General features: G+C 40.7%; 1 protein-coding gene across 1 annotated transcript in view; it reads left to right on the forward strand.

Annotated features, from left to right (window-relative positions):
* dym (dymeclin) overlaps positions 1-14,524 on the forward strand; it is a 43,408-nt gene extending 28,884 nt beyond the window's left edge. Inside the window, exons 15-17 of the mRNA XM_058617546.1 lie at positions 1,286-1,468; positions 3,243-3,356; positions 12,589-14,524. Of these exons, the coding sequence (XP_058473529.1) occupies positions 1,286-1,468; positions 3,243-3,356; positions 12,589-12,738 (447 nt within the window). The 3' untranslated portion in view covers positions 12,739-14,524. The remainder of the gene's footprint in view (positions 1-1,285; positions 1,469-3,242; positions 3,357-12,588) is intronic.
* Positions 14,525-14,862: the final 338 nt, after the last annotated feature.

Here is a 14,862-nt window from a genome sequence, read left to right on the forward strand (position 1 = left end):
TTCTAATCTCTCTGCCTACTTTCAGGATGTATTAGAACGTGCATGGGGTTGTGCGTAGGCATAGCACAAAAAGAAAAGGCCACACAGTGAGAACAGTTATTTATAAGATAAGCACTTGTATCTAAAACAGGGCACAGAAGATGGAATATATAATGCTGCCACATGCAGTTCTGTTGCAGATGGTTCACCCAGATTGGAGGTGGAATCTCAGCTTGCTGTTGCAGTCTCACCAGGCTTCAGTTCTGAATCTGGTCTGAGCTGGTTTTTGCAAATGAATCAAAGCATGTCATCTTTCACTTGAAAATGAATCCTTAAGGATAAATCTGTGAGAACAACACTGAGACCTGTTATCCTCATTCAGATTCATGATTGTTTGTTTTTTTCCATACGAACATGAATTCAAATACACTTGATGCATAAGGGTGTGTCTTACAAAGCAGAGGCAATACGCTTTTTTGAATAACATAGCTCCTCTAAACTGCACATAAAAGATAAAAGTGCCTATTTTAATGTATTTTACAGGACTTACTATAGTTCGAGGAAATATACTTTCCTCCTTTTAAGCCTTTAAATGAAGCAGGATGTAACCCCAGAGGAAGCTACTGATCAGTACTGTCTAAGGCGAGGCTTCCTGTAAAGCAAAGATAATGATTAAAGCTTTGGGCTGGTATTTATTCCTCAGAGTTTTGAAGTTGTGCAACTTATGGTGATTTGCATGTTCCAGCATTATCTTCTTGATGTCCCCGTCCTTAATTGGTATTCGCTCTCTTTTCTGCCTGTATACTGTCCTATCATGATCAACAGTCAAAGGCTGCATTTGTGCTGCATTCCATTTACATCAGAACACAGGCGTTGGAACTGGGAGTGACGCAAACCTCTGAGTTGACTGTGTACCAGAGAGAAGTCAGAAAAAAAGCATGTCCACAGATTTGTATGAAGAACATTGTAAATAACTCATCATGTCATCTACTCAAACACCTGCTTCTTATTCTTTGTCCTTCCCACACCTGTCTCCTCCCATACTGACACATGTCACTGTCCTGATCAGTGATTTTAAGAGGTCACCTTTCTTCCCATACTATAAGACCTTGACTGAAAACTTAGTTAACTACATTCTTTCCTTTTCCTCTCCTTACATTATTCCCTCTCTCCCGCCCAACTCCTCCACCTCTTTATTACCCCCTGCTGATCAATCTATCAGGAGGCAATCATTTAAAAACACCATTACATGAGAAACCACTGTTGTGGGAAACCAATTAACCTTTACATCCTCCCTTTCCCTCAGGCCCAGGACCTGAATGTGATTGAGGAGGTGATCCGCATGATGCTGGAAATCATCAACTCTTGCCTGTGCAACTCGCTTCACCACAACCCAAACCTGGTATATGCGCTGCTCTACAAGAGGGAGCTCTTTGAGCAGTTCAGGTTGCACCCATCCTTCCAGGACATCATGCAGAACCTGGACACGGTCAGTGCAAGTTTTACCAAAACATTGGAAGTGAATTGACAGAGGCTTGGAACTAGTGGAAGAGCTTTACACCATTGTGTTGGCTGACATGTGATACTATTCAGTAGATCAAGGTTGTACAGACTTTCCCTGAATGTCCTCTCCATCTTCAGGGAAAGATTCACAAAGCTATGCAGCCCTGAAACACATGCAAACTGCATCAGTAACATAGTGTGTAGATCGACTGTGCTGCATACAGAGCTCTGTGAGCTTAAGTAGTATTGATGAATTAATCAGTCCCCTTGTGTCGAGAGGCTCGATGTCAAATATTCATCGGGAGTGTTTTGTGTATGGGGGAGGAAGGAACGGAGCAAAAGAATGCTGTCATTCATTGCTGTATTAGTCATGTAGAGGAGGAAAGGAAGCTTTGGTGTGTACATATAAGGGATGGGGGTTGCTGCGTACACTGCCATGGGCTTTGCTGTTATCCATAAGTATGAGGGAGGCATGCTAGCTAGAATCCCTTAGTTAAGTCAGTCTCCCTAAGGCTATTCTCAAAAGCCTTCCCTATGCTTGCAAATCCATGTGTGTGAGCATGAGACTCAAGATGAGGGGCTGGCTGTGTTTTTGCTCCTCTAAATTAACCCCATATGGAAGGCCTTCGGACTTAATGAAGAGATTAGTATTAGATAGATGGAGACGCACACGCACACAGTATTCTTGTGGGATCTGGCGTATTTGAGTTTCTTTTAAACGCTGTAAGGAGAGAACACATTGCCCGTAGATGCATTTTTTTCACTATTGGTTTGACAAATAAAGCATCAAAAAGAATCGGTAATGCCATGATTTTGCCAAGGGAAAACCTAGCACAGAAGTTGAAATGCCAATTACCATTTCCTTGAACTCTTGTTTAGATTAAACCCAGAAGGCAATAAATAATTTGAGCTACAAGTACTTGTAGTCGAGTAAAGTTCGAGAGACGATACGTGCTCGGACCCTTGATGCCTACAAGCAGGTTAGCAAAGTGTTCATGCATCCACTTTAAAATGTGTATCTCTGTTTTTAGCTGCATTTTCATAGCAATGTACCGCTGTTAGGAAACTTGTTGGCTGGTGATGCAAACAGTATAATGTAATGTATGAAAACAAGCTGTAGCGGCATACATTTAACATCGCTTTAAGGCAACTCTTGGTGTTAACAGGGTGGAATGTTAAACAGCCATGTTTACTACTTTTCAGAATGACACCCACATTGTTCTTACATAGATCTTCATATTGCGCCCAGTGTCATCATAAAGGTAAAGCTCCATACAGTTGGATAAGAGAAGTCAAAGAGCTTCATGACAGAACTGGAACTTGTTGTGAAATCAATGTGACACAAAATCCTATCCATTTAGTAATAGGAACAATATTTTATGGTCAAAGATTATGACAAAAATGGATCATACAGCCCAACAGTAATGATATAAGAATTATATGTTGACACATATGAATAAACCCAAAATTGAATACTATACATATGAATTATATTACATTTTAATAAAATAGTCAAATATGCAATACAATGCTGCCCAAAAATGTATACTTGCAGTTTGCTGTTCTACCCTTTTTTCTTTTTCTTTAGTATTTGTTACAGATACTATGTCTGTGATAACATCACTTGTGTTTATAGGTACTAATAAGTGTATTTTGGTTTTGAAACATGGTTGATAATACATCTCTGTCAGTCTAAATGTATTTCCTGCAAAGTTGGCTTCTGTATGATGATTTGCTTTTTCTTCTCATGTGACCATTAGGTGATTGGCTTCTTCAGTCAGCGTCTGGAGCTGGCTGGAACTGACCTGTCAGTTGAGAGGGTTCAGGAGGTCATTATGAAAGGAGCCCAGGCCCTGCCCAAAGACAGACTGAGGGTAAAACACACAAACGCACATTCCTACGCATACCGGTATAATCTTTTACTCAAGTCTCCTCCAACAAGTATCTATCCTACTGCATGCAAAGGACCGTTCATAGTGCTAGATTAATCCCACTGCCAATGGCAGTAGAAGCTATATATTCAGGCATATCCCCAGAATGAAAATAACATGGTGCTCATGTTGGTTTAATGTGTTCTGTGGGAGAGATGCCTTAGGTCATAATTTGTGACACCAGGAATATGATAATAATAATGTTATCATAAAAACAAATACCCCACCCACCCATCCACGTTATACTACATCAAGAATTTCTTCAAGGTTGGCAGCTCTTTATACACACAAACACACACACACACACACACACACACACACAGTAAGAGGACAGATTGGATGGCAGAGCATTGAGACAAGGAATAATAAAATATTGCCGGCTGAGGATGAAGCTGGACATATTGGACTTCAGGATTCCCGCGGAGAATCTAAGAATGTGTTGTTTACGGCTGCAAGGTACGATAGATTGGTACCGAGGAGGTGAAAAAAATTGAATTAGTTTGTCTGGGCAGGTGAAAGAGCAGGAAAGGAATGGTATAGGGATATGGACTGAGGCGAGGGAAAGATGGAAAGCGCCATTGGGACATGAGACAAAAGGCCAAAGCCCAATTCTCATTAGCATTAATACCCATCTTCATTCCATCTCTGCTTGCCTGCTCCATCCGAACATGTAATGACATTTCAAGGAGATGGGATAGGGGGCTATGGGGCACTTTGTCATGGGCACATAAGATCAGGAGGAGGGGGTAAGGGGACATAAATCTGCCACAGCGCCTCGTTACCCAACACCCAACATTCCTAGCGGGTTCGCTAACCCCCGCCCCTCCCAGTGCTCCACCATTAATCAGTGAGGAAATATGTAACCAGCGGTCTCCCCACTCCGCTCCTCACCAGCAGTGAAGCTCTTAATTGCATGTTTCATCATGTGTTTCATGTTCTATACTTGGCGGCTGGCTGCAAGGCATTTGTCTAACTAGCCTATGTGGAAGAGGGATGGGCGCGTGGGCACGTGGCCACGCGCACTCCTCGTCTCACTCTCAGTCGGCACGTCAGAGCGCTAATGTAGCGATCGACCATAAAGCTGTAGAATTACACATGGCACAATGAGGATAACCCTGGCATGTCCTTCAGCGAGGTTAGTGTACCTGTGGCACTCACTGATGGCTGCAGCACAAATACGAGTGTGTGTCATCTTCTCCATCAGTGTTTGTGACTTTGAAGATGACCATTTTGTGTCTGTGCAAAAGTGTTGTTGAATTTCACAATGCCTCCTTTCTGGCTCCAATGGAAGGCGTGATGTTTCCTCAGGGAGAGGTCCTTACTGCTTGGTACCATTTCAAAGGTACCATCAAGCTGTCCCTCTGCTTCTCGCCTCCCTTTATCTTAAGTGTTCCTTCTGCTATTCAGCCTCCAAAGTGAAAATCCATAGGTTGGATTAATGTTGTGTGAACTCATCAATACATTAGTAATTACTCAGTAAAAGCTCGTAGAAGCAGTACTGGTGTCTCCGGCCGTTGTGCGTGCATAGAGAGAGCTGACAAGAAAGAGATGTAAGGATGTTAAAAAAAACAAGTCGAGTCCAAGCATGCAGCTTATGTCAATGGAAGCTTTTTCTTTCCAACTACCTGAAATTACTCATGTTGACACTTAACTCATGCAAACTGCATTTTCTTGTTCGTATGCCCTTTTGTCTTGAAATCCGTTTATTGGGAGGAGCTGACTGTTGCAAAGTAAACGATTTTGCTGATATGTATAAAACGGAAGCATGTTGTCTTCAGAGAGGGGCCACACAAGATTACACATAGGCCGTTTACATAAAGGACATAAAAGCAACTACTCAAAAATGTAGACATGTAAATTAGGTCCCAACTTAAAGAAAGTGTTAAAAGAGGGTGGCACAGTAAATACCCCAGGGACCTTTTCTATGGGTGTGTTGTTACTGGGTGTTTAAGTCTACGAAGAGTCTCATGCCTGCAGGATGGGTTGTTTAGCCTGACCAACTGAAATCTACCTCATTGAGCAGTGATAGTTCACAGACTCTCTGGCTCCTTAGGGCAGAATGAATGGGGGGGTTGTGTAGTGGGGTGGGAGCTTACCAGCTGTTACTCGGTACCTGGCCCTTTATGACCTTTTTTAGAACTTGTATCAACCACAAGCTACAGGTCTAAATGCCCCAATCCATCCTAAATGTGTCCTCACATCCCATCACAAAAAAACACATTTGGACTAGGTTTGCGGATGTATATGACCACATTCCTGAGCATGTGTGAATGCCAATTTGTTGTAAGTATAAATTAGAGACCGTCACCTCAGGTGAGGTCCTCTGACCTGCTGCATTTCCACAGCTATTTTTTTTTTTTTTTTAAATCTTATTTCATGCCACAGCAGTGTGATTAGGGCTTTGAGTCACTAATTTCCTCTTCTCTCTCGCTCGCACAGACAGTGAGACAAGAACGCATCATTATCAGACACACCTATACACTCTGACTCGTCGTAAAATTGCTTTGTTTTAGCAAACAGACGTGACATTTATTTGAAAACAGGGTGGGGAAGGCCAGATCTGGTCTCGTGGTCACAGGAGACGCATCCAGGACTCATTTGGATGCATCCTGGATGTGTTAACTGTCATACTGAGAACCGATGTTATTACCAGATCTGAACAGGGTCCCTGGCCTACACTACTTTCCCACACATTGTTCACTCAGAAAGCCCCATATGGTCAAATTGAGAAACTTTTGAAATTCTCATGTTTGAGATTGTGCCAGGTACAACCTGTCTTCACAACTGAATTAAATTTAGGTCTTGAATTCAACAAATATCTGACCAAAATTTGGAATTAACAAGAGTTGTGCAATAATAACAGGAATAGAGTGAGATAGCTACGAATTAGGATTTTAGCATTAGAATAAGGGAGTTGGTGCCGTCATACTGCACTATTCTCTGCTTCACTCTTTATGTCTTAAAGATTACAGGAAACACCAACATTATTCATTTAAAAATACATACATTCTGCTCCAGAGTAGTCTGTTCAACAACACTGCTCTCTCAATTCCTTTTGTCTCAAAATCAAGCTCATTGGTCTGGATGTGCAGAAATTAAGACTTTTGAAAACAAGTACACAGTTACCTATCGGTAACAGTTAATGCGATATTCCACCAAAACCCTTAAAAGTTAACTTTATGTTATGCAGCTGACAAGTTTCAAAACCCAAAGATCTATCCATTCATGAATGAACACACGGGATAGAGGAACAAACTGTTTATTGTTTGTTAGACTGACGGCATCTGTAGTGTGACAGAGTCGGCGTTTCACTGCGTATATGCTGGGTTTCACCTCGTTGTTCACTTAAAGCAACAGTTAAAATAATATTGATTTTTGTTGTGCACGGTTTCAAATAAAAAGGAAAAAGAAGATTCTCAACTCCGCCAAGTGCTGAACCTCTCTTTTGCTTCCTGGATCCCCAGCCGCAAGGTCACAGGACAACGTACTTGTGTTCATTGGACTCACTGCTAAGCTTCACATTAAAAGCAACAGCTTCCATCTCCCTTTATGTTCTCAGCAATCTGAAACACACAACCTGAGGCGCAATGGAATATAGTTACCTTGTGTACAGGAGCGCCAACAGAGCTAACAATCCAGCCAGCAGCAATCCAGGCAGTGCGGCAGCACACATCTTGGAAATAACAGAAATTGGCATGTCCACCAGGCAGCATGTTTACATTACTGCCAATCAGAATGAGAGCCATTCCTGGACAGTTGCCAGTCTATTACAAAGCTGACATAATACGGAGACAAACAACCCTCTCCCATTCACACCTACGGGCAATTTAGAGTTTCCAATTAACCTTTAGAGTTTCCAATTAACCTAATCTGTCTGTTTGGACTGTGGGAATAAGTTGAAGTACCTAGAGAAAACCCACATATGCAGGAGTAGACTTTGTACGACATGTAGAAATGTGCAGATGGGTTTGAGGCCAAAAACCTTGCTATGAGGCATCACCACAAATCTTGTATAAAGGGGCTTTACACTGAATGACGATTGCAAGCCCTTTGATTACAATGGCACAATTTGAAATTGCAGTATTTCCACATAATGACCACTCATTTTATCAAAGATGTTGCACTTTGTAATATAATCTTTGGATGCTTGTACGCACATGCGTGCGTGCGTGTGTGTGTGTACATATGTACTAGTTCATAGTTGCTCCCTAGCCGCATTCTTCTCTGTCTGAGCTCTGACAGCACAGCAGCGTGCAGAGGAGGAAGGGAACACAGAGTCCTGAGTGAAGATATGAGGCCAGCCAGTCAGTCTGTGTTCATGGGCGAGGGCCTGACCCACCAGGACCCATAACTAACTGATATGAGCCTGGGCCAATTGGGCCCAGACAGCTGCCAGACTGAGAACAAAACAGAGGAGGGCAGAAGGAGAGCATACAACAGGGAGCCTCGGGAAAGAGAGGAAGCCACAGTATAGACAGACTAATGGTCAGAGATTATATTAGGGTGTTGGTGTTCTGATTTTTCCCAGAACACATTAAAGCATGGAAGGGACATTTATTCTGTGACGTGAGCTACGTGTAGTGATACCCAAGACTTCCCAAAGCTCCAAATCCCCTGGTGTCTCCTGTCCAATATAAAAGAAGGAGTTAAAGCTGAAACCATTGTATTCAGGCATCATTATTCTTTTTCTGTCTTTTTCTTTTTTTTCATTTCGTGTTCACTATCTAGTGAAAGTGTTTGAAGGTGCACAGGGGACTTAATGTTCCTGTAGTTCAGGCTCATAAATTTGGATTAAGGATGTTGTAGTGACACAAGATGTCTGTCTTTTGGCAAATTCTGAAATTATGTATTGCCTCATGTACTAATGTCATACCTCACTGACAGCTTTTAACATTTAAGGACCAGTTCAATATTTTGGCATGTTTGACATGTAAATATGAAGCTTGAACCAGGCACTGGTGAGCTTATCTTAGACTGGAAACAGTTGAAAAAATTCAAGCTTTATTCTGTCCTTAATAAAAAACCAATGTTTGAAAATGAATGGGAAACTAGGAATAGTCTCTCACATGAGCATCAACAAAACCATGAATTGACATTTTTACACTTTGGTTTTTGTGCAAATTATGCAAAACATGGTAATCAATGAGCTTTATTGATGCTGGGAGGTAGATGTTGTCTTATATTGAACATCCAGCTGTTTCTTTTTTAAGTGTTTCAAGTTTTTATATTAAGATAAGCTAAGCTAACCTGACTCTGGCAGTGGCTACATAGTTACAGTGCCCACATGAGCGTGATACTTATCTTGTCAACTAAATGTCAGCAAGAGAGCAAAATTATTGTATTTCCAACTTTAATAACAGGATATTTTTTTTTGCCTCAGTTTTGGTTGCAGTTTGCAGTTTCATCATTGGCAACGTCATTACACTGTTGAGAAGTAAATGTTTGAATGGAGTAGATCATCGTTTAGTGTTACATTTGTGTCTTATAGTGTCAGTGTGACCTGCAGACGAGCACCTTACGATAGTTTATGTATGAATCTGGCTGCGACAAGTCGTTTAAATGGTCAAGCAGTTTCGGTGACTGTCCATAGCCCTCCTCAGCCAAATCAGAAGATGTTAGGAGACTCTGAAAGGAAGAAACAAGTAGACAATGGCAAAGTAGTGCATTTTTATTTATTTATTTATCTTCCAACAATAGTCAACCCTCAATTTACAAAGACACCGTCTATGTGCAAGCTCAGTGTGGATGTCTGTAGTTTCACCTCTGCTGCATTCAGAGGCTATGATGAAGTGCTCCTCATATTCACAATCCTGGTCTTGTTTTGAAAGAGCATATATTCTTTTAATGTCCTGCCCTTATGGCAGCTTATAATGTACAACATTACTGTATATTGCCATAGTGGCTTATGTCGGACTTGTTTTTATGAAAACAATAACTTACAAATATGTTATGGCAGATACTGCTTACATCAGCATCCTCATATTGAAGATGAGTTTTTCGAGCAGCGATACATTTATTTCCACATTGAGAGAAGGGAATTTTAATTCATAGTTTTTTGTGATAGTAATATTTCTACCACACGTGTTATATGTCGACATTTCAGTATTGGCTGATTAATGCTTTAATTATCGTAATCACCTAATTAGCATAATTAGGTGGTTATGTTTCATACATTATGGTGATTATCACAGGACAACAGGCTCAGCTGCCTTCTGTTGTGGCTTGTTTGTGTTAGTTAATCATTTTCCATCTTTAAATGAGAGAGTTTAAGGTACAGTGGGTAGATCTAACTCTGTCAGTCTAATGGCACTTTTCCATTATTCAGTTATAGCACTACTCGGCACGGCTCGACTCTACTCAGTTTATTTTGCTTTTGCATTAGCGATTGTACCTCATGCTTTTTTAGTACCTGCTCTGGCGAGGTTCCTAGTGAACTGAGCCAATACTAAAATGTGACTTTGACAGACTGCCGGTAGAGTTCTCAACGGGTCGGGTACTAGAAATGTATAGTGGAAAAGTGTTTGTGTTTGTCAGTTTGTCTCTTCAAAACACAGTGGCCTAACATGGCAGCTTCCATAGAGAAGACCTGCTCCTTATGGACTCATTCAGTTGTAATGAAAACAACAATTCATACATTCATATGTTGACTGTGCACACAAAGAATCTGTAATTATTTTATATTACATTTTTGCTGAATGGAAATAATTTCACCTAAATCTTACACACAGGGCCTGTAAAAAACTAAATCGAAATGACATCACAAACTCTTATGTTTGGAGGTCACAATGTAACGCGTGTATGCTCAGGTAAAAGTGAGTCTGTCTGGCTTGAGTAACGGTGTCATATGAACATTCGATGAGTGGCTTCGCTTGTCCACGAGACGGTCTCCTACACACAAATTCCAGCCAGATAAAAGCGCTCCTGCATTGTGTCTGGCCGTCACAATGGCACTGGTGTGTGTGTGGTCTGGCCTCAGTCGCCTGCCATATGGCCTATGACCCTGTAGCTCCTGTGTCTGTGTCAATATGATACCATGAATGTGCCTGTGAATAGAGGCAGCGAGGACTCAATAGACGGACTGGGAGCATGTCATAAAGGCCCTGAGCGTCTGTCTTTCACCGCAGACTGATTACTGGCTGCATGTGTGCATATACAGTCCATGCATGTGTAGACAGGAGGATATAATGAGGTACCGTTGTATTATTGATGCCGGTCTTTTGCTACCTGCCTGCTGTTAAGTAGACTGGCAGAGGCTTGTTATGGTCCAGTTGGTGGGCTCATGTTTTTATCTAGCAGCTTTAAGAATACCACATCCACTCTTTCAATAGAAAGGCGATTAATGGAGCGACCACATTTTCTTAATTGATTTATTGGTTGATCAAAAGAAGGTGTATTGTCGAAATAAATAACCAAGATTACTGAGATAGTAAGGTGAGGATTGTCTTTGCAGAGGTGTCGAACACTGCACTTCCATTCATAACATTAATTGATTTAGTAAACTAAATGGCCTGTTTTGGACTTAAATGTTTGCTAATAATATGTAAAGATAAATGTTAAGCATGAGAATCGATACTGGTCAAAATCACTGGACACCGGGCAGATAAAAATGTAATTTAATCTGATACCATAATACAAAAAAATCCTATAATATCGCGTGCTATGCACTATGACTGTAAAAAAAATGCAAATAAAAATCAGTCATGTTTGGGCTGTATATTTCTTCTTTTTGGGAGAACAATAGGGGGAACAATTTTTTTACACAGTTGGAGAATAATGTCTTTGAAATGACTCAACACTAGGGCTGAACAGTTAATCTGAATTTTATCAAAATCGCAATACAGCCTACTTCAATTTTTGTTATAGCCAAAATGTGTGTGAGTAATTACGCTCTTTACTTTACTTGATCTAAACACAATTTGATATCTATTCAAAATCATTTAGCCCTACTCAGCACATATGTGTTGTTATCAGCTTCATAGTTCATAAATGGTCTAAAATGTGGATTAATGTTGGTATCGGTATATAGTGGAGTTTGTTATTCCGATATCGGACACAAAAAAGTGGTATTGTTTTTAGTATCTTTCTTCATAATGTTGATTTGTCAACTACGAATGAGTAAGAAGAGTGTCACTTATCTGTTGCCGTAGCCAGGTGTGAATCAGTTTTCAAAAGTTTTTAAAACTGATATATACTACACAGCAAATATGTCGGAGGTAGAGCAGACTACATTGAGTGTAGACGCAGAGGCCTCATTGTGCAAACTTCATGTCAAATGTGTCACCTTTTGAGTCTCGTGGTTATCACCAAGTAATCGGGTTACACGTCACGTCGCGTAAATAAAGCGCTGTTTGTTTGATGGTTATGTGTTTATTTGTTGTATGTCAGTCAAACCGACTCTGTCCTGGCGCTTGTGTCTCTGTTGACCTAAATGTGAAGGTAATTTGTGAATTTGCCGTGAGAGCCTCTGCAGTTTACTCTGCTTTTCTTTCACACACACAACAGCACAGCAGGAGTTTTTTTGAAAACCAGTCGTTTCCTGAGGTTTAAAGGTGACATTAGCGCATTAGCCCGTTTTCTTCAAAGGTCAGTGGTTGGACCACAGAGTGAGAGACCTGTCTGCAGACGGCTGTAACCTAAGTTACCTCACACTCGGACTGAATTACATGAGCTGCACCAACATTTCAGGTGTGTTCGGAGGCAGTTTCTCAGAGGACCGTTGTAAAATGTGTTCTTTAAACAAATATGACTAAATTAACTGCACCATTTACCTGGCCATTGTTGCAGGAGACAACAAAAGTTGAGAAGTCTAGTCTCGGTGTGTTACAAAATGCTGTGAGGTTGTTTAGTCTGCTGACGAGCCCTCTCGCCACAGAGAGTCATTTCAACACGTCACATTTGCATGAAAGGTTGACGACTGTCAGGACTTACTGTTACGCAAGATCCCCCAGGAGCTGTTGTTATGATTAATTACCCTTTTTTTTTTTTCTTTCTATGGCAAATCAAAATGTCTGCTGTGAATAATCTCAATGAGTCTCGCAGCAGATATCAGCATAGGATTAACGCTGCTGTGGCAACATCATCGATCAATTCACTACATCTGCTTCTTTCTTCTTCTTTTTTTTTTATTACACACGTGTCCTGACAGTATTCCCTCCTCATGTGTTTGTGTGAACAGAAGTTTCCTGAGCTCAAGTTTAAGTACGTGGAGGAAGACCAGCCGGAGGATTTCTTCATCCCCTACGTCTGGTCCCTGGTCTTTAACTCTGGTGTCGGCCTTCACTGGAGCCCACATGGCATCGAGCTGTTCAGCATGGACTCCGGCTAAAACACCTGCTGCAGCAGACTGTGTAGCTCCATCCAGTGTGTGTGTGTGTGTGTGTGTGTGCGTGCTTGCTTGTGTGTGTGTGTCTGTCTGGGTGGGTGTGCACATATTCCTTTATAAGTATGTGCACAGTGCTTTGAAAGTGCCTCGACCTTGCACAGAAAGATTTTTCTTCTTATGCAGCGCCACCCCCCCATGTTTTACTAATTCCTCTGCTCCTGCGCAGTGAGGCCTCACGTGTACTGGTTAACATTTCACACAAAAGCGCCCACTCATCTACAGTCAATCCTGTAGTAAAATATCTATTTAACATTTGCTTAGTAGCTTCCCACTGGTTCTACAGCACACACTGATTCGCGTCTCTTTTGCAAAAACCTTCAGTTGTTGTGAGGAGCGCAGGACCTTGGCGATGGATAATCCCACATTTTTATTCGTCCTCACAAAGAAAAGGTCAATTAAAACGTGGCCATCTTAAGCCTCTTTCACACGGAAATGTGTAGTTACACCTAGGATTTTTAAACCCAGGTGGAAAAAAAGCCAATTATTAAAGTTTGGTGTGTTGTTGTCGTGTGTGAATTACCACATCACGGACATGCTGGAAACAAAATGAGTCTGAAGAAAGGAAAAACACGTACAACTCCATTGCTCTCAGTGCTGATGTTACAGTGGTTACTGTTTTGCATCTTTAAATGGATTGTTTAAATTATATGGAGTGCTGTCCAAAGTGAGGATTTCTACAAACATTAATGATAATGGCAAAAAAAGATGAATGCCCAATGTAGTTTTGCCAGGAATACAGCAGAGGAATACGCAGTTCCCTGGGTCTTAAGTTCCAACTGTGAAAACAAAAATGTGGATTGCATTGACATGGGGGGTAAATGCTAATTTAAAAACATTCCCACTGGTGAAAAACCTGTTTAAACCCAAGATGAAATGTTTATTTTTTCACCAGTGGGAATGGGGTAGTTACATTGCTCTGGTTGGTTTATTTCCCACTGCATTGAATGCTTATTAACAGTACCAACTTAATATTCAAGACTGGCCAGTGTGTCAGGGAAGATAATACAGATAATTTATATAGAATACAAGACTTTTATGTACAATTGTGTTTTATTTTCACCGTGCACGCTTATCTGACTCCAGTGGGTTTGTATAAAGGATTTGTTTTATGTAAGAATGAGGTGAAAACAGGTCAGTTTGTCTGTTGTGTTGTCGTCATTTGCAGGGCTTCCACATTGTAGAGTCCACCACAGTTGATTGGTGGCCAACATTGCTTTACAGTTTAATTAATAGTTCATTTCAATCCCTGGATAATATTCGCAGTCCACATCACTCTGATTTGTGTGGTTTCATTTTAGCTACGGGCTCTTTTATCTGACTTTACTATGTCGTCGTCCTTTCCCATTTATTTCCTTATAGTTACCGGAGGCAAATGTTTAAACTGGGACAAGTCGTTAAGCTCCGTTGTGCATAATTACAGTTATTTCTTTAACTTGTCACTTTGTTTGCATGTTTAACATGTTTAAACTTTGTGTTAAATTATTTATTTCCATGTATATTTTGTCCTTTTTTTTTTTTTTACTCTTCAGCCCCCCCAAATGTAAACTAGTAGTGATGAAACGTCTACTACTAATGAAAAAACAAAAAAACAATGGTACTTTACTTTGGTTATTCCCAGGTGGGAAACTGGCTTTATATTATTACATAATAATATGACAACAGTTGTCATTTTTGGCAACTATTACTTTGAACATAGAAGTTTAAATAAAAATATGATTCAAAGGAACAAGTGCCACTTGGTTATTTATCAAATAAAGTCAAACACTGCATTTTTATGGAGAACATAGACTTGGTATATTAGATTTGTTTTAATCCTTTTAAGATTATATAAATTATTTTGCAATAAAAATAATAACTAGGACTGGGTGCAGTCGTGAAAGGGCCCTCACGTTCCCCACGCAAGTCGGGGAGTGCAGCAGTTCCCTGACGTCACTCACTCAACAGCATTCACCCCTCAAAGCCACTGAATAATAATAATATGTGTTGCGGGTCGGTCTCTCGTGTCACGTATGATGTTTCGATCCACAAAAGCTTTTCGAACGTTTTGCCTTTGATGTGTCTAGTACA

Source organism: Solea solea, chromosome 19, assembly GCF_958295425.1.
Source record: "Solea solea chromosome 19, fSolSol10.1, whole genome shotgun sequence".
Taxonomy (NCBI): Eukaryota; Metazoa; Chordata; class Actinopteri; order Pleuronectiformes; family Soleidae; genus Solea; species Solea solea.